At 29.4% G+C, this 27,942-nt stretch overlaps 1 protein-coding gene across 5 annotated transcripts in view; it reads left to right on the top strand.

The window, feature by feature from the left end:
- LOC119615197 (nephrin) overlaps positions 1–27,942 on the top strand; it is a 306,013-nt gene that overhangs the window by 127,049 nt on the left and 151,022 nt on the right. For all 5 annotated transcript variants that reach the window (XM_037971292.1, XM_037971298.1, XM_037971284.1 and 2 more), the window contains exons 5-8: positions 975–1,128; positions 1,332–1,468; positions 10,458–10,625; positions 11,985–12,116. In XM_037971292.1, coding sequence (XP_037827220.1) covers positions 975–1,128; positions 1,332–1,468; positions 10,458–10,625; positions 11,985–12,116 — 591 coding nt within the window. The remainder of the gene's footprint in view (positions 1–974; positions 1,129–1,331; positions 1,469–10,457; positions 10,626–11,984; positions 12,117–27,942) is intronic.

Here is a 27,942-nt window from a genome sequence, read left to right as displayed (position 1 = left end):
TCACACTGAGGATTCCCAAATGAGTATTTAATATATTTTTTGTTGTATGTGTAGTTATGTATTTTCATATTATACATATGTATGTAAGTATATGTAATAATGGGTATATATATGTATATATATCCGGCAGTTTTACATGTTCCAATTGTCAACTTTATTGAACTTATTCAAATGACCATTCTTCAAACAGATTATCAAAGTGCCATTAGTCACGCGCAATTTCATATCTCTAATAGCTAATATCCCAATCAACAGCAAACTAGTTCCAAAACCTGCAGGGTATAGTTAAAAATAGTTATGAATGTATGTTTATGTAAGGCAGCTTCTGTATGTGTCTGTGGTAATGTATTTATGCCTTCTACTGAAATAGATTAAAACCTAATTAAATGCTAATTGTGCTTATTTTAGAAAATCGCAAAGGTGAAGTTTTTTTTTATCCACCTACTCTTTGTTAATTAAATTTTGACATATTTATTATAATCGGTAGGAGTCATGGTTATTAAATTCATATTTAATAAATACGTAATATTAAAAATCAATATAAAATTTTAGAAAATTAGCTTAGTAAAGCTAATTATGCAATTTAATTGAAATATACTTAAAGGGATTAAACTGAAGAATGGTCTACAAAATTGTATTTAAATAATTTTGTGTTTTCTTATACACTTAGAAATATCAGGCAAGCTGCTTTTTTATAATGTTAAACAAACTATTATCTGACTTTATTGAAAACCTTTTCACCAGTGACGTCACAATTACTTTCGGAATCTTTTTTACATTCGATCACTTAATCACAATTTCAAAATATTACGACTTAATGTTTAAAAAATAAATTTAGTATAGAAAACTGTCCCTAAAAAACCTAGTGATAGTTTTATATAAATCCATTTGATTAAGAACTCAAATGTCCTTAGAATTATTAAAAATCACTATTAAGTTCTAAAATTATTAATTAACACCTTTTTTTGTTTTAGATCCCCCTGGCCCACCATATATTGAAGGTTATACACAAGGCGAAACCTTAAGACGAGGACAAACTGTGGAATTAATTTGTCGCAGTAGAGGAGGAAATCCACCAGCTCAATTAATATGGTACAAAAATGGTTCACAAATTCGTATGGCTTATAGGTATGTTGTTTCTAAAAAAAGGTCCTACAAATCCTACATACAAATGAAATGTATTTGCAAGATTAAATTTCACTAATTTAAATTTGTTAACTATTATAAAAAACAAACATAATCATCATACTCAACTTCATCCAAAAACAATTAGTTTTTTTTAAAACTTTTCAACTCAATGTTTTTTTTTTTGTTTGTTTATTTTTTTACAGAACGTCAGGACGTTTGTCGGAGAACATTTATACGTTTACAGCAGAGGCTAGCGACAACAAGGCTCGATTTAGGTGTGAAGCCAGCAACGTCATGTCACAGACACCACTTAAAGCTGAAGTTGATCTCACAGTTTTATGTAAGTTTACAACAATATTACGACTATACTAACTGTATAAAAAAATAATGAAAAAAACGAACAAATATAACAGCACATTTTATAGTAAAAAAACACACAAAGAAACTAAATAAACTAAACTAAAAACTAAACGAATAATGAAACATGCACACATACACAGTCATACACATACAAAAACAAACAAAAACAGAAACAGAAACATCATCAACAAAACTATGTCTTGCAGTAACAACAACAATGACAATTTTTTGTTTCATACAAGTAAAAAAAAACTATCAAAATAACAACAATATAGAACAAGATAGATAAAAATAAGCAAACTTATGTTTTACAACTTTAAGGATATAAAATTTGTTGTTAAATGTTTGTTGTATAGTGTCTCAAAAAAAGGATCTGCGAATAACAACAATATAAACACAAACACACAGAAACTTAAGTATTATGCACTGAAAAAAAAACACTTTATATTAATTGTGTTGTGCTGTTATACTGATCCTGATGTTGTTTGTAGTTTTCCTTCTTTTCTGTCTTTTTTCCCCCTCATCATTTATTGTTGAAAGTATATTCTGCAAGTGTTAAAATATTAAAATATTCGTAAGATTTTTTTTCATATAATAACTGTCAACAAATGTATGTATGTCATTGCAGTGGCGCGTATCGTTGTCTAAAATGGAAAGCTTCTTAAAATAACCAATTCGCTGCATCTACTCCTATTTTTCCCATTGATTCCTGTTTTTGTCAAGATTGTCGTGGTTTGTGACGGGAAATTAACTTGCCATCAAAACTTGTTCAAAGGGCTTGAGAACTGTGAATGATCATCCGAATTATCTCGTTGTAAAAAATATATATATTCGGCACCATTTAACATTTCTTAGTTGACTCTAACTTCTCTTAAATCGTCTAGCTTTGTCTTCTGACAAGGCTACGCTATATAGGCAAGAAAAAACTTATGAGTATCATTAGTTTCCCCAAAAGAGTCTATCGAGAACCCAAGAAATCCATCAACATTCAGTGAAATTCTTCAGATTCCTTAGCTTATAGAACTCTTAGGCTGCTAAATTCATTACCTCTTCCACTTTGTTAAAGTTTTTTCCATGATTTTTCATTTCTTAACTAAAATGGGAATTATACAAACTCGAAAAGTGTATCAATAGACAATCACATTGGCAATAAATCTTAAATTAGCTATAAGGACCTGCTGCATTTCAGGCTACGATAACTCTGTATATGTATATTTACTATGACAACAAACACACGAATATATACATATTTATTATGTTTAATAAGTAAACAGTTAACAACTACAACTATTCATACACATACTACTTAATAGGAATATTTACACAAACAGTATGTGTGTGTGTGTGTGTGCACGTTTAATTTTAATAGTTTTTAAAGGATAATATAACGCTGTGTATTTGTTTGTGTTTATATAGTACGTAAGCAGAAGCATGTGTATTTCCGCCAGATAAAAGTATTGTAAAAAGTAAACTACTTTTAAGTTTTTTTTTTCGTCTTCTGTGCTGTTCTTCTTAATTTAGATTTGTGTGTGTTTGTGAGTGTATGAAACAAATCAAGTAGTATTGTTGTTGGTTGTCTCCATTTTGTTTGTTCATGCTACTTTTCATAGTTTTATTCTTTGTTCGACATTTCTTTTGTTTGTGTTAAGCTTGTTAAGCTTGACGTTCAACAAATTCATATTAGCGCAACACAACAAAAGCGACAAAACCAAACAACTACGAAACTATACGAGAAAATTTGCAACAGCTCAACAGAATGAAGGAAAAAAACAAAGAAACTGTAAGCAAAATAAAGAAAAAGGTATCATTAGGAAACGGAAGTGTGTGTGATATGAAATCCTTAGTGGAACATAGTTTAAAATGTAGATGACGCAATGAGTACACATCTTCTTGTGAAGACAACAAAATATATAAATGACAAAAATAATGGGGATGAAGGTACTAAAGCTACAATATAGAAATATATTAAACAAAATTCTTCGCTTGCAAAATAATATTTTTGGGGACCTTTTAAAATAAACTAATTTTGATCAGTTCTCCATCATCTCATTTATTTGTTTGTTTTAGAGACCAATGGTTAAACTTCTTTTCTTTTTTTCATTTGAAGTAAAAAGTTTTATGTTGTGAAATTTGCACTACCTGAACGTATACGTGTTAATGATTAATTGATATTACAAATACTATGTATACGCCTAATTTAGAGAAGCACTTTTTGCGATTTTGATCTTGAAGACGAAGTTTTTTATTTGTTCTGTTCGATTTGTAAGATATGAGCCTAAGAAAACGATCACTTTTGATTAATTACAAAGTCAAGTAGTCAATGATTTTTTCCAAACGAAAATGACTATTTTCTTGAAATATAAATTCAAATTTATTTAACACATTTTCCTTTAATTTTAATTCTTAAAGAAAAGAACAAATAACATTATTACTTTCTACATAATCAGACATCAAAAAAAAGTCAAATATAAATATTGATTGAATGACATAACCCGTTTTGGTGTGAGTTTGATATAAAAAGAAATAAATAAATCTTATTTATTTAATAACATGTCGTCTATATATCTTTATGAATGTCATAGATTTTATATGATATTTCAGCAGCAATAAAATATTTTCTCTGAAAAATATAGGCACTAAAAATACATATAAATTTGTTTCTTTGAAAATGGATTTTAAACGAGATTTAAAAAAATGAATAAAAAAAGTAAATCTCCAGCATACTTTCTTGTTTATATTTGTGATAAAACATAAAACTGAATAAATTTTGTTTTAAATTAAATTTTATAAAAAACAAAAAAGAAAAACGTAAATTTAAAAGCCATATTAGCTCAAAAATATATTTTTCTAACAGCAACACACTGATACATACATACATATATTCTGCATAAAGAATACATACATAAACAATACTGTTTTTATAATTTGTTGTGTTTTGTTTTTTTGTGTCTACACAAAAAAATAAATATTTTTTTTTTTTAATAGAAACTCTTAACACTTTGTTAAAAGAAACTTTATGGTTTTAATATGTATAAGATGAAGTTGAACACATACAGTGCAGCAGTGTTTTCTACAAGAATGTATGTATTTATGTGAGGATGTGTGAATTGTAAGAACGTAGTTTTTACAGAACGTATTTCCTGTTGCTTGTTGCCAAAAAAATTAAACAAAAAACCCATATACAGCTAGAGACAACAGAAGCAAAAAGTGGAAAACGTAAAAAATAAAGCTGAAAACAAAAATTACGTTTACATATTTTATGATGATGTTTATTTTTGATGAAGCGCAAATGTATTTGTTGGCTTGATAATCGCACACAAACAAATAATAAATAAACAAACTAACACGTTCCCATATATACATACAGTCATACAGTTGTACATACATATGAATGTAGTGTATGTGTGTAAGAATAAGTAGAAGCTTACATCAACATTCATGCATACAAACATACTCATTTGCTATACATGTATTTATATTAAGTACATACATACGAACATGTGCATAAAAAACAAATATCATTATCACATAGATATACATACATAAAACTATACGTAGTGTAATAGAAAAGTTTCCTAAATAAATTTCTACTGATCTTTTGCACAAACTTAAATCGCTTACTTTCACTGCTTTTATTAACGACACCACTACGTATACGTGTTAATGATTTATTGATGTTGAAAATATTAAGTATACGTCTATTTATTGATCTTGAAGATGATTTTATATGTTCACAGCTTTTGTTCTTTAGGACAAGAGCTCCAACTTTGTTTCAGAGAGTAAACCAAAATTATCACTGATCATTAGTGGCCTATAAAAAAGTGCATGACTGGGTGACACGGGTCTTTTTTTTTGTCTTTTATCACGTAGTGGTGTCCGTATATGGTTATATTGCTTCGTGTTGCAATGTGTAATTGTCGTTCGTCTGATTTGTTATAAATAAATCACAGTCAGTTTTAATATACTGTCCAATATATTGGACAAAAGCATTACAAACTGACAAACACAAAAAAAACATAAATAAATCACAGTCAGTTTTAATATACTGTCCAATATATTGGACAAAAGCATTACAAACTGACAAACACAAAAAAAACATCTAAGAGCAAATTTTTTTTTCGCATAAAAAGCTTTTATTTGATACCCTGTGAGGTGATTCGTCGTCTAAAGTAGAACTTTATGACATAGAAATAAGAGATTATGTATTAGAAATATCTACATATCTCACATTTAAGTTAATTTTCATTGTATCCACGCTATAGAAAAAAATAAACTAGATTCATATTCCGTGTAAGTAAGTAAATTTTGTCTGTTTTGTCTTTTCTTTTCTTATACATTTCTGTTAGAAAAACAAAACAATAACAAGTATGTGAATATTAGCTAAAAAAGATAAACTAATATGTACGTGAACTACGCTGAATACAAGGATGGAAATGTTGGTACGATCTACAATTTTTTAATTTTCTTAAATTAGCCAATATAGTTATGACTATTAAATAGTTTTGTCTATGGACTAATCTAAAGACTAGATCATTGACTAGTTTATAGACAAGTCTATGCACTAGTCTATTGACAAATCTATGAACAGGGCTATTAACTGGTATATGGACTTTGCTATTAACTAATCTATGACTGATTTGTTGACTAGTCTATTTCCTAACTTATACTCTAGGCAATATATTTGTCAATATAATACTCTATGTAATAGCCTATGGACCAGTCTATGAACTAGTCTATGCACTTGGCTATTGGTATATTATTAATTTGTGGACTAGCTAGTTGACTGATAAATACATGAACTAGTCTATTGACTATTTTATACGCTAGACAATAGTGAAATGGTGATGTTTAATATCTCCAGCCCAATTTAATTGATAATTTCGTAGTAGAAAATTAACATTTATATTTTCCAGCCCTGATTCAATGTGTATCCATACACCCAATATAAAAAAATATGCGTATAAACAGAATAATACTTATTAGAAAAATAAAATAAATAACAAGTTAGAGTGCTATATTCGGCTGTGCTGATCCTTATATGGGAGTTGTGACCAATTATGGACCGATCAAGAAAAAATTCCGTATAATGATTTATATGCAAAAAAAGAAATTCAAGTCGAATATTACTCCAATAGTTTTAAAATATATATTACTCCAATAGATATAAAATATGTGCGTATAAGTGATTTTCGGAAGTGCATTTTATATAGGAGCTATGACCAATTAGGGGCCTCTCCAGAAAAATTTCGTAGAGTGATTCATATGTATGTACACAAAACATAAATATTTGTTTATCAAGATAGCTTTATTTGACAATGAAATATGTAAGTTTAAATGATTTTCGGAAGAGGGCCTTATATGGGAGCTATGACCAATAATGGACTGATCCGGGGAAAAATTTATAGAATGATTTATATGTACACAAAACATATTCAAGTTGAATTTTATACCGAAAGCTTTATTTATCAATGAAACATTGATTTTCGGAAGTGGGCCTTATATGGGAGTTACGACCAATAATGAACCGATCCGTATAAAATTTGGTGGAATGACCTTATATGGGAACTATGACCAATTATGGGCCTATTCGGAAAAAATTTCGTAGAGTGATTCATATTGAGACAAAACACATTTCTGTCGAATTTTATAAAGATAGCTATATTTGACAATGAAATAGGTACCTTTAAGTGATTTTCGGAAGTGGGCCTTATATGGGAGCTATGACTAATAATGGACCGATCTGAAAATAAATTTGGTAGAATGATTTGTATGTACACAAAACATATTCAGCTCGAATTTTATCACGAAGGCTTTATTTATCAATGAAATATATCCGTTTAGGTGATTTTAGGAGGTGGACCTTATATGGGAGCTATGACCAATTGTGGACCGACTGAGATCTACGTTGGTAGTATGATTTCTATTCATATTATATTTGTATATACAAAATTTTGTGTTGATAGCGATATATTTGAGGGAGTTATTAACGATAAACTAATTTCCGGGAATATACACCATTGTATGGGGGCTATGGGAAATATTGTTATGAGTTTGAAAATACTTGATCCCTGTCTCAAAAAATAATGTGTGACAAAATTCATCGAAATATCTTTGGTAGTTTCTGAAAAAACTACTTAAGAATTGGGAAAAAAAGTTATTATTTTCGAGGTAGTCTGAAATTTTTACATCGTGAACCGATTTTATTGATTTTCAATACCAAACTGTACCGGATAATAGAGTATGTTTTGTTTGAATTTCGTGAATTTCTATTGCTTCGTTTTAACGTGAGCGTGTTTTACACAGACGGACGGATCATAAGGATCAAGAATATACATATATACTTTGTTGGGTGTCAGATGAATATTTCTTGGTGTTACACACGGAATGACAAAGTTATATTTACCCTCTATCGCCACTGATGGTGGTGTAGGGTATAAGAACAATAAATATTTTTTTAAAACTCTATAGATACCGAATTATTTCCAAAAATAAAATTTACTAAACCACTGTACTGTACAAAATGTACCATATATTTATGAGAATTTCGACATCGAACTTTAGTAATTTCACTACATATGTATGTAGATGGCTAATACAGGATATCTTAGAGATTTTATAAAAGAAAACCATATATATTTTACCATTCACTGTAATTCCAATACAATGCCTCTCGTAGTGTATGTGTTTGTCATATTAATGTGTGTATGTGTATAAAACATTATAAATTCAAGACCTTATTTTCTTTTAAAAACAATGACAAAACAAAAACAACAAAATGTAACACCCTCAGATACAATTTATAAGTATGTATGTATTACATATGTGTGCTGCATTATTACTTATCCATCAAAATAATATTTGTTTGCAATCATACGTTCTCTTAACTATTAGTATGGCCCCTTAAAAGTTTTTATAATCCATTTCTATTTTAAGAATTCACCTAGATCAATTATACGATGATTATTTTTGTAGTAAGTAAAAATACCTTATATGGTGTCTTGGGCCAAAAATGTCTGGGAATAAGGTTAAATATAACCAAAATTTCACCATATTTTACTATATGGTTTGTGTTTTTTTTTTTTAAATAAACAAAAGTTCCTAGACAAACTCGCGGATCAATATCAATCATCTTTAAAAGTATTCATTCATAGTTATTTTTCTGTGGAATCCTAATATATATGTATATGTATGTGTTTATGCGTATTTGTCTATATATTTATATTGTTGTTGTTTTATTTTTTATATACATATATTAATACTACAACTTTTTACTCTGATAATACTAAAAAAATGTGTATGTATTAGCGTTTGTATAAGTATGTATTATGCGGTATATATTGCTTTCTAGTTTGTTGGTATTGGTGTTGTTTTTTCCGCATCGTCTTTCTCTTGCTACTTTAAGAAGTTATTGAAATATTAAAAAGGATAATATAAGTATACTCTATAATATATGTGAGTTGAGTCTAAAGCAAAAAAAAAAAAAAAAATGTTGGAAAAACATACACATTTATATTTTATATATTCATGCACACACACACTTACATATATGTCTACTTAAATTTTGATGAATTTGAAAGTGTTTGCGTAAATGTATGCGTGTGTTTCCTGTGTTTTTCTTTAATATGTATGTATTTGCATGTGAGTGACATTTAATTCTTACACACATTGAAAAGTTTTAATAAAAATTTAATTCAAAGCTGTTGCTTTTTATGACGGATGAATGTTGTGTTTTTGTAAAAATCAAAAAGTCTGTTCTAGCTGTTGTTTTGAAATGCAGTGGGTAGCAAAAGTTGCAAGTTTTTGTTTTTAGTTGAAATTTTAACGGAATTTAATAAAGATTAAATTAATTTTAAGTTTATAAAGTTTCACGCAGTTTTAATGGAAAACAAATATATTTTAATTTTGAATATATTTAAGACTAGATATGATATCTCAGCTGGGAATTTTTAAGGTTATGGCGTTAAAATCTAAAGACTTTTAATTTATGAAGAACAAATTAGAATCGATCCATAATTTAGCCTGCTTAGAACCGAACCCTTGCAAAGACTATCGCTAATAAAACCATAAAATTTGCACTAAGTTTTATATTCATTAGAGATTTATTTTACTTTGAACTACTTTTCTCAAGTACTATATATTTTCGTTAAAAAGAAAGCTAAACTACTAACTTAATTAAGGACTTTCTTTGTTTGCCTGATTTGACTTTACAAAATTTTCAATACAGTATCAAGATTTAATTACAAACTACAACAACATTTTGATGACAGGAATTTTAATACCCTTGTTTGATTTCTTATGAAATCCTGTGACAAATATTGTAATGTAAATTGCTGTAAATTAAAACTAGCTCAAGGATTTCTTAGTTAAATTGTGTTTAGATATTAGTTACAATTTATAATAAATTGCAAGTGGGTGTGAGTTTGTAGGTGCGGACGCGCTAAATACAATCTTGTAGTCGATTTAATTAAAATGAATCTTTTATCCTTTAAAATCAGTGGCATTAGAGAAATAATATCATTTGAAATATAAATGATATTATCACTATGGAAATCTATTTATCTTTTAATTTTCTACCATATTTTTTTGTTATCACCCACCACTTTGAGTCTGAGAATGAGTGAGTGCGAAACAAGTTGAGACAAACGTGTCTGAATTTTAAATAAACAAGATAAACGAATGATACCGGCTGGTTGGCTGGCTGACAATGTCAGGCAGGCCGACTGGCAAACAAGCATCTGGCCAAGTTTATGATGCTGTTAAAATATTAATGAATTTATGGAATATAAATAAAGCACACTCTCACATAAATACATATTTATAACGTGTTATATTTATGTTTAAACAAATACATACATATAAATATTTAGTACAATCTCTATGTACTTATAAAAATACAAAAATATATAAATTTGTCTACTTCCTTTATGTTTTGCATTTTCTTTACTTTTTTTACATTTTCCATCTTACAGTTGCTCCAACACATGTTTCAATATCGGGATCAACGGAGGCACGAGTGGGCGATGTAGTGCCACTTACATGCACAACGGCAGCCTCTAATCCGCCAGCTGAAATCAAGTGGATGGTTGGCGGTCGTCAAATACGAAATGCGACATCACGCACCACCGTCAGTCCCGAAGGTGAGTAAAAAAAAAATACATATACATTTATTCACTCACACAGTGGTCCCCTAGTACTGACATTCACATTTATATCCGCACTTGTGCCATCGTGTGTCAAACGGCAAACGAATGAATGTGTGCATATTTGATTAAAATATTTTATAATTACGCAAATTGTCTTTCCTTACTTTAGTCTAAAATATAAATATGTATATACTTACTTATGTACAAGTACATTGTAGATGTATATGTACATATTTATTTAGTCTAATTTAATCTCCTCCTTCATTTTCATTTTTTATTTTTATTCTTAATTCTATATCATTTACACTGGCTGCGTGTAAATTATTATTATACTCTACATCATCCAAATATAATTATACTTACCAAGTCAATTCACTATGACTCTTCTAAAGGATTGAGTCCAGCTGAATCTAAATTTCTTCATCACATCTGGGATTTGTGATATCGTATCCTGAAATTTGAAAAACCGCAACTTTTGGCCCTTTTGGAGACGTTATAACTGCTCGAAGACAACTTTATTAATAACATCTGACATATCTTCTTTTTTCTTCGAGATATTTTGTCCTAAAGATTGATATAACAATAAATTGACGAAAACTAGCCTTTTTCGTACATTTTGCTTTTATTTTAGAAAAAAAACTTTTATATTCCAATTTTTAACATATCTTTCCTTCCTATGGAAATATGAATTGTTTAAAAATCTCTTGTAGTTGCTGAGATATCATCCGTTGAAGTTGACGGACTGACAGACATCGTTATGGCGAATCAGAAAGTGATTTTGAGTCTATTGGAACATTGTCGGATAGATGTGGATCCTATATTTCTGTTCATTATAAACAATACTAACAAAGCGTAACTCCCGTCGCACTATAATAGTACAGGTTATAAAGACCATAGATATACCAAAAACCATGAGTTTTCAATCTTTAGCTGAAGATATCTCGAAGAAAGAAGATGTTAAGCCTTTATTTTAAAGTTACTAAAATGGACTTTCAGATGTCATATAACATTTTACAAATAAAGTTATCTTGGTGTTGTTATAACCTCTCAAAAAGGCCCAAAAAAGGCGTTTTCTAAAACTTCAGGACACGATATCTCAAATTTCAGATATTAAGGGGAAAATCTTAAAAAATATATATTTCTTAATATCCACAACTTTCTGAAATTATGTTTTCTGCTGGTAGCTAGATTTTGGAATCATTATTATTAATTCACAGCCAGTATAGGTTATCATGTTTTTTGCCTATACCCGACTATTTTCTAATACATACTTGTTTTATGAATTATTATAGTGACGTTATTACTTTTTTATTTATTTTGGTTTGGTTTCATTACATTTTTTTTTTTTTGTAGGTGGCTGGATTACAATTTCAAATATAACGGCTGTCATTGAGCCCAACAAACGTTCGCTGGTTGTCATCTGTCATGGTCTCAACATGCAGTTAACGGAGAATGTTGTCTCCACCCATACAGTCAATGTTTTATGTAAGTAGATAATAATAAATTATTTATATTTATAGGAATATATCTTTAAGTTATAGAAAATATATTTAAAGGAAAAAGAATGAAAACAAATGAAGCATAAGTTAAGGCTTATCACACTTACAACTCTATGCCAAAAATGTCATGATTATAATTTCCACTTATTTAGAAATAAATTAGTTCTATACCCTCTTCATGTTTCTAAATGGCCAGTTAAAAAAATTATTTTAAAATATAAAGAAAATAACAAATATTTTCTTAAATCTTAATTTAATATTTTCCATTTAAATATACGCATTTCCTAGACTCATATCATTATGTTGGCTTATATTTTTTCGTTCCTTTTATCAGGGCTTAAACATTACTTCTATCTAAAAGCATTTCGTACTGTCAACCATTTAGTAAAACGAGTACATTGTATAGACAATGTAAGTAAATATGTACGTAGTTAAGAACAAAAGAATGAAGAAGAAATACAAATTTTACATGCATGCGCATAATTAATTTGTAATCCATTCATCCATGTAACGTGCGCCGTGCATTAAGTGAATTCTTAAAAAAAAACAATTAAAATTACATTAAAGCTTTAACTATTGTTCACCCTTGATTTGTCCATATAGTCTTGTGACGGTCTATTTCTCTTCACTTATTGTGTGAATATTTAGTGAAGTTTTTCTAGAACAACAGTGAGCGGCTGCCATAGCCAACAGGAACCGCTTATTGCCTTACACATACATATTTAATACAATTGTTAACGAACTGTAAAAGAAGTATTTGTAAAAGAAAAATTTTAAGATTTTTAACTTGTAATAAATTTTGATGCTTCTTTTTTCTCTTTTTGCCGATGTCAGGTACAATTTTGAAACTAAAAGGAAATATATTTAATTTGAATTCTTATTAGACTATTAAGTATTGTCATTATTAACTTCACACGATGATTATTACACCATATTTCCTATTAAATAATTTTTAATTATTCTAGTTTTGATAACATCGAAAAAAGGATATCAGTGTAAAAAGGCATATTAAAGGGATTTATTGTATTAGTATTCTATTTTGTTAAATTGACAGTTTTGTATTTGGTAAAAATAATCTTGATTACAACAAAAATATATTTATTCAATAATGTCCTTACTGAATATCCTTTGAACATGCATATCGACATCCTATATTCAAAAGGAGCTAACTCAATCTTGGGTAAGCTATTACCTTAATCAACATTATGCAAACAGTTTTTTCGCTCTCCTGAAAACTTGACTTTTTAGGTTAGCACTTTTTGAATTAATTAAATTAATTCTCCACAATTTACTCAGTTTTTATATCCACCATCAAAAAAGAGGGGGGGTATATTGATTTTGTCATTCCGTTTGTAACACATCGAAATATTCCTCATAGACCCACAAAAGTATATATATTCTGATTCTTATTAAATTCTAAGACGATCTAGCCATGTCCTTCCGTCTGTCCGTCTGTCTTTTGAAAACCCGATAGAGTCCGAACGAAATGAGCTAGAGGGTTGTAATTTTCCAGAAATATTCTCTATAGGTTTGTTTAGTATTGAAAATGGGCCTCATTGGGACATGTTTTCGGATAGCCCGCATACAAGTGGACCCCCAAAAAACAGCCTTAACGGGCATATATGTTTTAAAAGTGTAACTATAGCGATGAAATTCAACATAAACAAGTTTTATATGAACCAAAAACTCTCTGCCAAATTTTATGAGGATCGGTCCATAATTGACCCTACCCCCCATATAAGGTCTCCATCAAAAAATGACTTTAACGCTCATTACTGGCTTAAAAATAGGAGTATAGCGATGAAAATTGACATAAGTAAGTTACTTTCAAGCCAAAACCTATCTACAAAATTTTATGCGGATCGGTCTATAATTAACCCTACCCCCATATAATTTCCCCTTCAGAAAATTACTTTAACGATCATTTCTGGCTTAAAAATGCGTGTACACTGTACAGTTATGAAATTTGATATAAGAAACATCTATAGAAACTTAAATCTTCCTACCGAATTTCATGCGGAAAGTGTCGGTAACTTACCGCCCATAGAAGCCTGCCTCGAGAATATTACTTTAGCGCTAATCACTGACATAAAAATGCGAGTACAGTGATGCTATTCAATGTAAACATCTTTATATGAACCAAAATCGGTTTACAAAATTTTATGAAAAACGATCAGTTAATTTGATGAGTGATCGTGATGTTAGGGGAGCATTCTTTTTATGGCATACGATTTGATGGTGGGTATATGAGATTCGGCACAGCCGAATATAACCCTCTTACTTGTTTTATTATTCCTATCATCTCAGTCTGGGATTATCTGGTACTTCTAACAAATTTGATTGGAATAGTTAGAAAAAGATTTTCACCAAAATATCTCAGTATGTACAATTGCAGAGCTGGGTAGTCACATATAAGGTTTTGTACCGATTGTTCTTTATCGTCTAAAATACTTCTGCCATATCTGTTATATAGGACATCTATTGGATTTTGCATTCGTTCAATCGTGTCCAATAAGTGTGTTCATAAGAAGCCTTAACAAATTTCTGTCGTTAAGATTTCCTTTCGTGAAAGGCAGAGTCAGAGCATTTTGGATATTCTGCAAATGGTAACATTGGATCTACTGCGTCCAGAAATTAACCATGTCGAAGAGAGTCGTTTTAGTTTATACACGGTGTAAAATGAATTAAAATACATTTCGACCTTAGTACTTTCGAGGTAGAAACTTTAAGACACGCAATGTTTAGTTCTACGTATATGTTTAGTTCTCGGATCTCTCGCGATTATATCGATGTCGTTAAAAACAGTTTAAAAACTATTGGACATGATCCAACAATAATAACCTAATTGTTTTAACTTATTAAAGATAAAAAATTACGTTATAACATCAAATTATTTCTGTGTTTCTGTTTAACTAAATATAAAATTAATTCAGGGAAATTTATGTCATTATTAATAATTCTATTGCTGCTACTGCAACTGATTTCATCATTTATGATAAACAACATTATTTAATTATTCATTTGCTGAGGAGTTGGCGAGTGTTTAAACATATACATAAATGTGTGAGTTGGAATAAATTTTCTCCTCTTGAAGATTTGAATAATTTTACATTTAATAAACGCTAAGAATTATGTGTACTTAAAGCTTTAATTTGATCTAGAAAAATTCCAGTTTTCATCACAAAGAAAAAAAAGCCTTAAAAAAGAAAAGCCATCCGAAAAAAATCTGTATTGTAGATAAATGCTAAAGCAAGAAGCTGAAAAGGAAACACAGGCTGCTTTTTTATGTGTTTTGATGTTTTGTTATAATTGCAGCATTAAAAGCTTCGCTATCAAGCAAATAAAACCCAACCCAACTAACCAGTCATTGTTTCTGTGCTGTTCCACTTTAAAGGGAATGTATAAATAAATAGTCATGCTAAAGCTAATTGCTGCCATGTCTATCAAAATGTCTGTAAATGAGACAAGTTGTTTTTTTATGCCTACAGTCAAATCACCTCGTTCTCTTCCTCCTCCTCCTCCTTCTCTACCCCGATCAACAACACATCCCTGCCAACATACAACTCAAATAAAATCATTAAAATAATATCTACCCCTTTTTTCTGGCACTTACATTTATACACACACACATATTTTTTAATGCCTCCATTACAATATAAAATTCAGTTTTTTTTTTTCATTTTTGCCTTTTTTATTATTATTTTTTCTAAACACTTAAGCCCACCCTGTTCCTTTTCGTTGGGCTGATGATTTGCTGCTGCTGCTTTATTTTTTTGTTTGCTGTAATGAAGTTCCAACGTTGATTAGGCGTAAAAAGTGTTGTCACACATACTCAACGACACTACACACAAAGACATTTTTTTCTCCACTCGACACTATGCCACACTAATACTTACAACAGCAACAACTACAACAACAACTAAATACTACTTCAACTTTTGTAATAAAAGGTTAAAAATCTTAACAATAAAAGCTTTTAGCATAAAGGGTTCAGTTTCCTTCATATTTTTGTTGTTGTTGTGTTGTTTGTGTAATTTCATAGTTGTTGTTGATGTTACATTGCAGTTCGAAGTGACAGTTATGAACTAGTCATTAAATTTGACACTTAGGATTACCCCTGATTACTGTAGTTATTAGCTATGTTGTTGGTGTTCTACAACCTAATAAATTGATTCTTTATTTAGATTACTAAAGAGATCTTATCTTCGCACTAAAGCAGAGATAGACAGAGAGTAAAAAGTTAACTCTCTGACTAGTGTGAAGGAAAGAGTTCATGAAAGAGAGCTTCTTGCTCATATACTTTGACTCCATATAAAACTACTGGGCACTTTTAGAACTGGGAAAAATTCTTTGGTAATTTGTTCCATTTTTTTATGCTGCTGTTAGTTGTTGTTAAATTTACAATGTTTTTACTATTTAATACAAAAGTTAATGTGTGCTAGTCTTTGTATATGTTAGCCAGTAAAGTGGTGTGAGTGAGTGAGTGTCAAAGTAAATGAATAGAAAATCCAGTAATAAAACAACAGCAAATTATCACAGCAGGATCTCTGGTAGCAGCAATAAGTAGTATTTGTAGCATAAATGGCACAGTTGTCATAATATGTATTGTAATTTCTTCTCTCTTTCTCGTACTTTTTTGTACTTTTAATTCTTTTTTTACAGTTATGAACGAATTAAACGCTGCTGTTGTTTCTCTATACATAAGCGATTGTATGAGTATAATGTACCAACAGTTTTATGGCACAAGGAGTTGATAGATTATACTTTTTTCAAATAACTAACTATTGGTTGACACGATCAGTTTTTCTTTTTTGACACTTTAATTTGTTTATTTATTGTTATAAAGGTTAGTTATATTACATGTGCTAGTTAATCTTACTTGCATTCAATCATCACTCTATTATCCCTAAGTAATCGAGAGTGTTGACAGATTTAATATGTTGTTTATTCTAAATGACATACATATAGAAGAATCAATTGCACATTGGTAATCGAAGTGGGGTGTGTCACATAGTTAGTTATGTGAACACTAGTTCGGTAACGTCACCCCGAAACACAGGGTTTTGTTTGGATTTGAGTAGTATTATTAGTTTTGCAACACAGTTGCAGCCTGACATCATTATCGACATGAAAATGAAACCAGTGTGTTTTAAGTTTAATTGTTGCAATTGTTGTGTGATCACGGAAGTTTGCTTTATTTGATTTAATTTGCAGTCATAAATTGTCCTTAATTGATATATATTCTTAATATTAGAAAAATATTTAAAAATAAATACTTATAAAGCAATATGATAATATGTCACTACAAGCGGAAAATTCTCTATTTTATTTAAGCTCATTTAGTCCATCCTTCTTCATAACTTGTAATTCTATCAAAATTTCAAATTTTCTTAGACCCAGTGATTAAATTTTCATTTCAATGTTCTATCTACCCTTTGTGCATTATCTGTCTGTCGAAGTGAGTGAGAGGTATTTTTCCCTAAATATACATGTAGAAAAAAATATGATTGTAGTAACCATAATATGATAAGCGCAACATATTATGTAAAGATTTATGGCTTTAGTCAGAAAGTATTGCAATGATTGTTAGCATCAAAAAATATCATAGTATGTTCAAATATAGTCATCATATTTCATCATAATATTTTCATATTAATCATAATATAACAATAATCATGTTATAACATCATATCATTGTCATACATTATCATAATATGTTCTGAAGTAATCATATTATGATCAAAATTAATCATATTATTAATTATATTATAGTTAAAAACAAGTAAGAATTAATTGTCGGACATGGCCGACCATATGATACCCTACACCAGTGATTATGTTAAGAATACTGATTATTTTTTAATAATAAAGTATTTATTTCATTTTTACCTTAATTCAGAAATATTTTAACAATTTGCTGGCAAAAAAAGGAATTTTCTAAAAGAGGGGGGTTTTATGGGGCAGGAGGTTGTTGTGGTACTATCCTTATAAATTTTGCTAGAGGGATTTACGTCTACATTAGTTATTTATGCAGAATATTATCGTTATATTAGTGTTTATAAGTGAATTTTGAGCATCAAATCATTTTCAGAAGGGGACTTCGTATGGGGCACCGGGTTTCAAAGTCAAATGAAGCCCGATCATTAAGACTTATATAAAAAGTGGTGTAGGGTATAATAATCCTATTAGGATTCATAGTAATCATATTATGATTCATGGTAATCATATTATGATTCATATTAATCATATTATGATTCATAGTAATCATATTATGATTCATAGTAATCATATTATTGAGACAAAAAATGAGAAAAATTTGTGCATTTGACTAAATTTAAAGAAACAAATATTTTAAATACGTGAGTCTAGCATTCAATAATTTAAATCATAACATTTGATTTCTCTAATCCCATCTTCTTTACCTTATTTTATATATAATAAATTTAATTAAATATGAAAGCACAGACAATAATATGAAGATATTATCTATAACTTAATTAGCTGCACGTCAAATGACCGTATTGCAAAAGGTGATTAAATATCAATCACCACCATTATTTGTGTGCTAAAATTTAATATCAGTATATATGAAATATCCTTTCTTACTGGCTTTATAAAATAATATTTTTTAAACAAATTAAAATGTCCTTTTTTTACTTTAACTTTATAAAATGTACATTAAAGTTACATTAAGAAAATGCTCATCTTAAAAATGCAATATTTACTGGCAACAAAATGAAGCAAAAAAAAAAAAACATTTCCACAAATGATGATTCTTGTTGAAAAATGTTGTGTAATCTGTAAATTAAATTGAAAGAAATAAACTGAATAAGTTGGACTAATAAAAATGAGTGAGTGAGCGAAATTTGTATGTGTGTGTATGAGTAAGTTTTTAACATAATTTTTATAACCCCGTTTATATTTAAATTCATATATTTATTGCTTCATTAAAATGCGACCTTTAACCATTTACTTACGCAATTGCATAAAGTGGATACAACAGAACACATAAAAATATATATGGGGAAAAATAAACGAGAAAAACAGTTTAACTGTTCAAAAGAAAACGCTTGCACACTTACACCTACAGACACGAATATTCGAACAAATACAAAAACACATTTTTCTACAACATTTATGTAAATGATTTTTTAAAAAATAATAAGATACTTGACCTCAAGGATACACTATGGAATTCATTCAATACTCCTTAACTCAACATCTCGTTGTCTTTAGTATGAAGAATAAAGAATAATACCAAAAAAAAAAACCCAGAATAAAATAAATTTTTTCAAAATAAATTTATACACAAATGAGCCAACAACAAATGAACCAACGGATGTTGGAAAACAAACAACGTTTCGTTTATATATTTTTTGTATTTTCTTTAATTCATTCATTTATTTTCTGCCACATTTATTATAGATCTTTTTTACGATTTCTTATTGTTTTTATTTAAACTTAAATATAAATTTTTTTCTGTGTTATAAAATAAAAAGAAAAATTATGCCAATTCACAATTGATGGCTTTGTAGTGGAAAAACAATTACCATTTTTTTATTATTTTCCTTTTTTTTTGCACACGGCAAAGTTGTTTATTTGAATTTTTATTAATTCATTAAGCAAAAGTAAATTATGTATTTTTGGTTTAATTTATGGCAAATCAATCAATAATACATATTTATGATGATTTTTTTCAGGTATTTAATTGTTGATTCTCCTCTTAAAAAAGGACCAAATTGAAATATGATTTTAAAATTCTTCATAAGTATCTTTTTAATTCGCAAAATAATGCACAGTTTTTTAATAAATTACGCTTACAGCTTAAATAAATAAAATTTAATAGGAATATGCATGATTACACTCGATTGCTCATTTACAGTAGGGTAAATTTGTTTAAAGCACAAAAAATTTTAGTGATTGAATTATATCAATAAGAAGCATATTTAACCGCAGGGCAGAAAGAACAATATTTATTTGGCAATTTTCGGCAATAATTCTTATTTAAATTTTAAAACCAATTCAAAACGACTTGTCTAATGTCGTCAGCCACACTCCTTACCACCTGGACAAAGTAAGCTAAACTGACTCTTGGCGTCGTAGTCGATGAACTGTGCACCACCCAAAAATGTTGGGGTGTTATCTTTGACAGCCTATTTACTTTGGTCAGCTCATGCCACTACAATCATGCATAAATTGCAAAGTAATAATAAGGTCCTCAAATCTACATATAAAACGTTTGGGCGGTCAGTGATAAATTATGCTGATCCACTATGATCACCTTTGTTTAATTATAACAAGTGGTTCTCCTAGACAAGGAACACAACAACTTGTTGAAAAAGCAGTACATTCTGGGGTTTTATCGCAGGAGTCATCCCAACTTTAATATCACACTGTAGGATACTCCCCCCAAATGCATGTCAGGAATGACCTTTGTGTATACGAGAAAAACTTACGTATGTTGTAATACACTAAGCCCGTTTGATCAATAATCGTATACCACAGCTTTGAACGACATTCATAGAAATACCATCAATACCACGATGGCAGAATAGCCCATGAATTTCATAATTGCGCTTATAGTACATATTCAAGAAAATCAGCTTGAGATCGGGATATAACTAATACGTTAAGCCCGTTTGATCAATCCTCGTATATGTACAACAGCTTTGAATGACAATTATAGAAACGCCATCAATAACGCGGAGGGCAGGATGGCCTATGAATTTCCTACTTGGAGGCCATCCACCGCTTATAGTAGACATTAAAGAAAACCTGTCGCGAACCACCCGATCATTCAACCACAACTGAGATCGGTATGTAGTAATATGCTTAGCTCGTTTGATCAATCCTCGTATATGTGCGACAGCTTTGAACTACAATTATAGAAACGCCATCAATAACGTGGTAGCAGGATAGCTCATGAATTTCATACTTGGAGGTCGCCCACCGCTTATAGAAGACATTAAAGAAAATCTGCAGCGGAAAACCAAATCATTCTACCACAACTGAGATCGGGATGTAGTAATATGTAGTAACGACATTCATAGAAATGCCATCAATACCGCGGTGGCAGGATAGCCCATGAATTTCATACTTGGAAGTCGCTCTCCGCTTGTAGAAAACATAAAAGAAAACCTGTCGCGGAACACCCGATCATTCAACCACAACTGAGATCGGAATGTATCAATATGCTAAGCCCGTTTGATCAATCCTCGATACGAATGCTGTGAACGTCATTCATAGAAATACCATTAATACTGCGGTGACAGGATTTCCCATGAATTTCATACTTGAATGTCGCCCACCGATTGTAGAAGACATTAAAGACGACCTGCGGACCGCGGACCGCCCAATCATTCTACCACAACTGAGATTGTGATGAAGAAATATGCCTAATGCATACTGATCAGGCTAGGGGTAATATCTACATTTTCAATTACAATTACATTGGAAGTAATTGTAATTGAAGCTTAATCAATTACAATTACTTTATCAATTACAATTATTTGTAAATGTAATTGAAGTTTTGAAAATTATTGTAATGGTAATTACAATTACTTGTAATGGTAATTGAAATTTTGCTAATTACAATTACTTGTAATTGTAATTGAAGAATTTCCAATAACAATTACTCGTAATTGTAATTGAAGAATTTCCAATTACAATTACTCGTAATTGTGAATTTTGTTCCTTATTATGTAAGTTGTAATTAGTAATACCTTTATTACAATTACAAGTAATATTATTTGGAAACTTCAATTAAAATTACAATTAATAGTAATTGTCAAAACTTCAATTACAATTAGAAGTAATTGTATTTGGTTATTGCTCAATTACACATTACAAGTAATCGTAATTGACGATTGACCCCCATGCCAGATATTGATGCACCATAGACGATTCGTTAACGACTGCCTAGCTTGTGGTCAGGGTCCATATGATACCCACGATATATTCAACTGCTCAGCAAACTCTATTTCACTTTGTCCGATGGTTATACGGATGCATTCTGGCGAAATAGCTACCCGGTTCTCTCAAATTAGTTTTTCGTCATAAACTCAATTGAAAAGGTTCATAGCCATGTATTTAATCCTTTCGACTAGCTTTCTGTCCGTATTCTATGAAGTGATGATTGACTTCCTCCTAGGACAATATAGCTAGAACTAGTTCTGTGGCTGTTTCATTGGGGGATAAAAAATGCAATGTTTTTCAAAAGGATCATTTAAGGAAACAATTTAATGAATTTGTAAACCCTTAAAAACTGCATCTTGTCAAAGGATTTAATAGAAGCAAATGTACATAGTTATTTTTTATCACTACTACTATTCAAAGTGTCTTTAATTGATGTCAAAGGAAAACTACGATAAATGCTTACTACCATCCACTTACTCACAGACAGACACACACACATACACTCACTCACTGACTGACGTAAAAAAGGCAATAAAGTGCAACGCACAACAGACTGTTAATACATAAATAAAATTACATAAAAACTAAAGGAAGAGTTATGAATATGTACGACAATGATGAGGGAAAATTTAATTACAATATTATTTTATGGCATACCAGTTTAAATATGATTAGAGTTAAGACAATTTCCATTCACTGGCTTTTCGCATCTTCTTTAAGCTGCTTTTATGGGTGTGTTGCTTACATTTGCATGGGTGTGAGTGAGTGAGTATACAAATTAATAGCCAGAGTAAAAGTGACAAGAAGATAAATTAATTTTTAGTTTAATTGAAACGTTTCAATATGAGACTTTGTAATATAAGAAGTATGTGAATTGTAGTTACTAATTATATTTAACTTAAGGGGAAATGTATTTGTCGATAATATTGTAGATTTAAGTTTAATTTAATTAATATATATTTAATTATAAGGTATTTGTTTAAAAAAACTATTTGTATTTCAGAACTTTCTAATTGCATTTAGAAATTTTAGAAAATATACTTATAAAAATCCAAACTTATGTTTATTAAAATATTACTCATACGATCTGTAGTCCAGTAAATGGTTTCTATGCACACAAAGAAATTATACAAATATGATTTGAATTAGAACTCCTTCTTTAAGTTGGATATATAAGCAATATTTTTGTGCGCATTTTTTTACCTTTACTTTAGAGATATAGAATTTAACAACATCTGTAAAAGCCAAGAGTAATAAAATAAATAGCTAAAATCATTTTTGTCTAATAGAAAGTCACATAAACACGTGTGTTTGTATTTATGTGTGCAAATTGGCTTACACACGTGCGTTTTACTTTTAAACAAATCTACGTGTTTTTTTCTTACAAAAGGTGATACATTTTATTACTAACGAGACAATAACGCAAAAGAAGTAAAGCCTAGAAAGAGCAGGAAGAGCTAAATGTGCCAAATTAAATTTTTTTTACAGATTTACTATATATTTATTTTTATATTATTGCCTAAGGAATGTTATAAAGCTACAAAGAAAATTACATATTTACACTTGTTCGCAAGTGTACTCATATGTAAGTATATGTATTTATTTTCTCTCTCTCCCGCTGTCAAATACCCTTTTAAATATGTCAAGCAGTTTTAAACATTTATTGTTTGTATTTATTTACATGTAAATTTACACTCAATTGTACATTAATTTTTTTTCATACTCCTCATCCCCCAAACCCTCCCCCATCACATTCTAATGCCCTCATTATAATTCGCACTTTTTCTTGTTCTCTAACATTAGTTTTTGCTTAGAGTATGAGGGAAAAACATATAAATAAACTGGCAAAAAAAAAAAAAAGAAATATAATGTCATCTTGTCGCAAAATCACAAGCGGAAATGAAAAGTAACAAAAAACCATAAACAAGAAGTTAAAAATATAAATAATGAAATGGCAGCAACAATAACAACAAAAATATGATGAGAGAAAAGCACAATCTAAACAAACACATCTGTATGTGTGTGTGTATCTTCAAAAGAACAAAGGAAAAAATTGTTGCCAAATTACCGTTTATTTTATATTTTTATTTTTTTATTAACAACAGATTTTATTAAAAGAATCCGTAAATTAACTTTTAAACAACCATAAACACACTTATTTCGTTTTTATGCTCATTTTTTATGAAATTTAAATTTAATTTTAGCAACAACTTATTTCGCTAGTTGTGTAGCTAAAGCAAGATAATAGAAGCAATATGGAATGTATTTTGTTTCATTTTTATGGAATTTAATGGCAAATAAAATCCTTTCTTTAGTAGCTGATTGTAAACATGTGTTTAATTAAATTGAAATAGTTACACTTTTTATAAAATAAATGGTTTGAAAAGTTTAATAATAGCAATGAAAATAGAAAACCTAATTTATCTGTGTTTGATCGCATTTCTTTTTTGCCAAAAATTATCATTTCACTTTGGTTTTAAGATAAAAATGAGAGAAAAGTAACATCTGTCGTGGCCATTTAAAGTGATTATTGAATGTTTCAATTACAGACCGACTTGATTGTTATATCCGGGGATATAAGGGGTTTTATCAGCCTAAAATACAAATTTAGCAGCTTTAGAACAACAATGAGAATTTTCCATATCATTACGATTTACCTTTCAGAACTTTGGTTTATTTCCCCATGAATAAACCAGTTTATTATACCCTACACCACTATACTGGGGTGTTTGTGCTGATGTTTGTAACACCCAAAAATATTGGTCCTACACCCACCTTAAAGTATACATATCGGGTTAGAATCACTTTCTGAGTCGATGCCCGTCTGTCTGTCTGTCTGTCCGTCCATCCGTCTGTCTGTGTGTCCATGTAAACCTTGTGCGCACTCTACAGGTCGCAATTTTCATGATAATTTGATGAAATTTGGCACACACGGACGAATCCAGTTGTAAATGGGTAAAATCGTTCCATTGTTTTGCATAGCCCCCATACAACCGTACCCCCAGAATAGCGCTTTTGAGCTTATAAATACACAGAGAAAACAGATTCGTTGTGATAACCGAATTTGTTTCCAATCGAATTCAGTCGGTTCTCATAACTACCCCATAATTCGATTGTAACTACTGTAAAATTCGGTTCCTGTTACTGAATATATGGTGTACGCAACTATTTTAAATTATTTTTCGATAATCTGGATCGAAATGATCGGTATTTGGAACTGAAATATTATTTATTAAAACTAATTTGTGGATTATGTTTATTTGAAAATATATTTTATTTTGTTTAAAATAATTACAATAAAATATAAATATAAATGTACATTTACAAACCTACAAAACTTATTACTATAAAATAGTCACTTTTCTTCTCTAGTTTTGACATATTGATGGTAAAAGCTATGTTTATGTACCAGAGATTTTACTCTTAATTCTGTCCAACATTTCCAAAGGAACACTACCATATCACGCTTTTCCGCTGCTGTAATATTATTAAAGATTATAGGAAAATAACACAAAATAGATGTTAAGATATAAGATAGACTAAACTTACCTTTTCTATCCCATTTTCCCGTATTAATTTACATTTAATTGTTATTAGTTTTATTATTCAATTATAAAATCGTTTTATTTTATTTATTTTTGCATACGTCAAATATAATTACCAATTCATCGGTTGTGAACATCGAATTTGGTTCCTTTAACCGTAATTAAATTTTAAATAATTTTATCAGTTGATAATTGGTTGCAGTGGTCAATATTTTTTACTTTCTACTGTTTTTCGGTTACAGAGACTAATATTTGATGTTCTTACATTTTAATCCTAAATAAAAGTCGGCTGCATTTACTGAATTCACAAATGAATTTAATAACCAATAGAATTCAGTTCAAATTATTGATTTGGAAATTGTTACAACCACAATTCGATTAATATTATGGTTTTTTAATTCTGAATATAGAAAATCAGTTAATTTTACAGTTTTTCAATAACATCTATACAATTTTAATTAATTTAACTAAATATTTATCATGGTAACCGATTTCCAATCGATCTGTTTTCTGTGTGTATGTTAAATGTTCTTAGTTTTATATAAATCTTAATGATATTGCTGACATTCGTAATGATCGGTCCTTGTTTGACCCTATTCTCCATACAAAGTCCCCTTCAGAAAATGACTTGATGATCAAAATTCATTTATAAATACTAATGAACGTTGACCATATAACCACTCTTTAAGAAAATCCCTTTTCTGTAAAAAAATTTTTTTTTAAATATTTCTGAATTAAGATAAATATGAAATTAAATATTACTAGCTATACCCAGTGTCCTTCGCTACCCTGGTCGTAATGGAATAAAATAAATATTATTATTGTAAATGTATAGATATTTGCATAACAAAAAGTCACCTTTTAAAGATTTCATGTTTCTACATAAAAAGTACCTTTTGAAGAACGAAAAGGTACCAAAAAATGTAATTTTATATGTTCTCACATACTCAATGTTTTACGTACATAATTTAATATTTCTAGCTTCAATATTATAGAAAATTCAAAAGAATGAAAAATAACCAAAAAGTACCCTTTTATAGGTTCTCACATAATTCGTGCTTTACATGCTAAATTTCATGTCAGGTTCAATATTATAGAAAATTCAAAAATTACCTTTTCAAGAACGAAATAGTACCAAAAAATCCCCTTTTATAGGTTTTCATTTACATCGGGCTGTACATGCTTAATTTCATGCATTTATGTTTAATATTATAGAAAACTCAAAAAGTACATACTGAAGAATGAAAAAGTACCAAAAGGTCCCTTTTAGAGGTTCTAATTAACCCGAGCTCTACATGCTTAATATCATATTTCTAGGTTGAGTATTATAGAAAACTCAAAAAGTACCAGTTAAAGAAGGACAAAGTGCCAAAATGTCCCCTTTTATGGGTTCTTATTTAAGTACAATTTAAAATGCGAAAAAGTACCAAAAATTTCCCTTTTATAGATACTCATTAACTCCGTGCTCCACCTGCTTAATTTCATGTTTCTGGGTTCAATATTATAAAAAAACTCAAAAAGTACCAGTTAAAACACTAAAAAGTACCAAAAATACCCCTTTGTACAGGAGTTTCAATTAATATCCCGTTGGCATATTTGGTGTTACTAAATCTACCAATTTCTCCAATTTTATTAAAATTGGGTCAATGATTTTGAGAATAAAATCAAAGTAATAAACATTTTATTCCAAAAAGTAACAATATCATAGTGGGAGTCCATCATTAAGTATTCATTTACATGTTAATACAAATCAATACTTAGGAAACAATGTTTTATGCAAAAAGTACCAAAAATAGGTACAATTTTCACCCCTTAAACGTCCGAATGCGTATTTTTATTTTTTCGTTAGGTTATGAAGGAGTCAAAATTATTTTTTTTATGTTCATTGGTTTAAAAGATACATGGGGTGCAAAAAAAAGTATCAAAATACAGTTTTTACCCGTTTATTCCCTAAAGCGGCCGAATTTGTAAAAAGTACCAGACACCTGTTCGCTTATTTTTTAAATGAACGGCAATATGCTTTAAACTGTTTTTGTATCTTTTTAGGAGATATGAGGTTACCGAATTTACCCGTTTTTACCCTTTTTTTGCCTCCTAAACATTCGAATTTTCAAAATTTCAGCTCTTTAGCTTCAACTGTTTAGGCTGAGCTATGATGAATCAGTCAGTCAGCCAGTGAGTCAGTAACGTTAAAATTTTATATATATAGATATTCGGTTTTGGCAGTTTAATATATATTAAAATCAGTTGAATATGTTCTAAAAGTTATCACAAACTTTCATTTCGTTGACCAGTGTTATTGTTTAAAATGTTGACAAACAATATTTTATTATAATTAGTTATTATTTTCCT

Source organism: Lucilia sericata, unplaced genomic scaffold (genome assembly GCF_015586225.1).
Source record: "Lucilia sericata isolate MDLA Ls3-8-SP2 unplaced genomic scaffold, ASM1558622v1 Contig000046F_arrow, whole genome shotgun sequence".
Taxonomy (NCBI): domain Eukaryota; kingdom Metazoa; phylum Arthropoda; class Insecta; order Diptera; family Calliphoridae; genus Lucilia; species Lucilia sericata.
The sequence above is the reverse complement of the archived record's forward strand: the minus strand, read 5'-3'. Positions and strand labels throughout refer to the sequence as shown.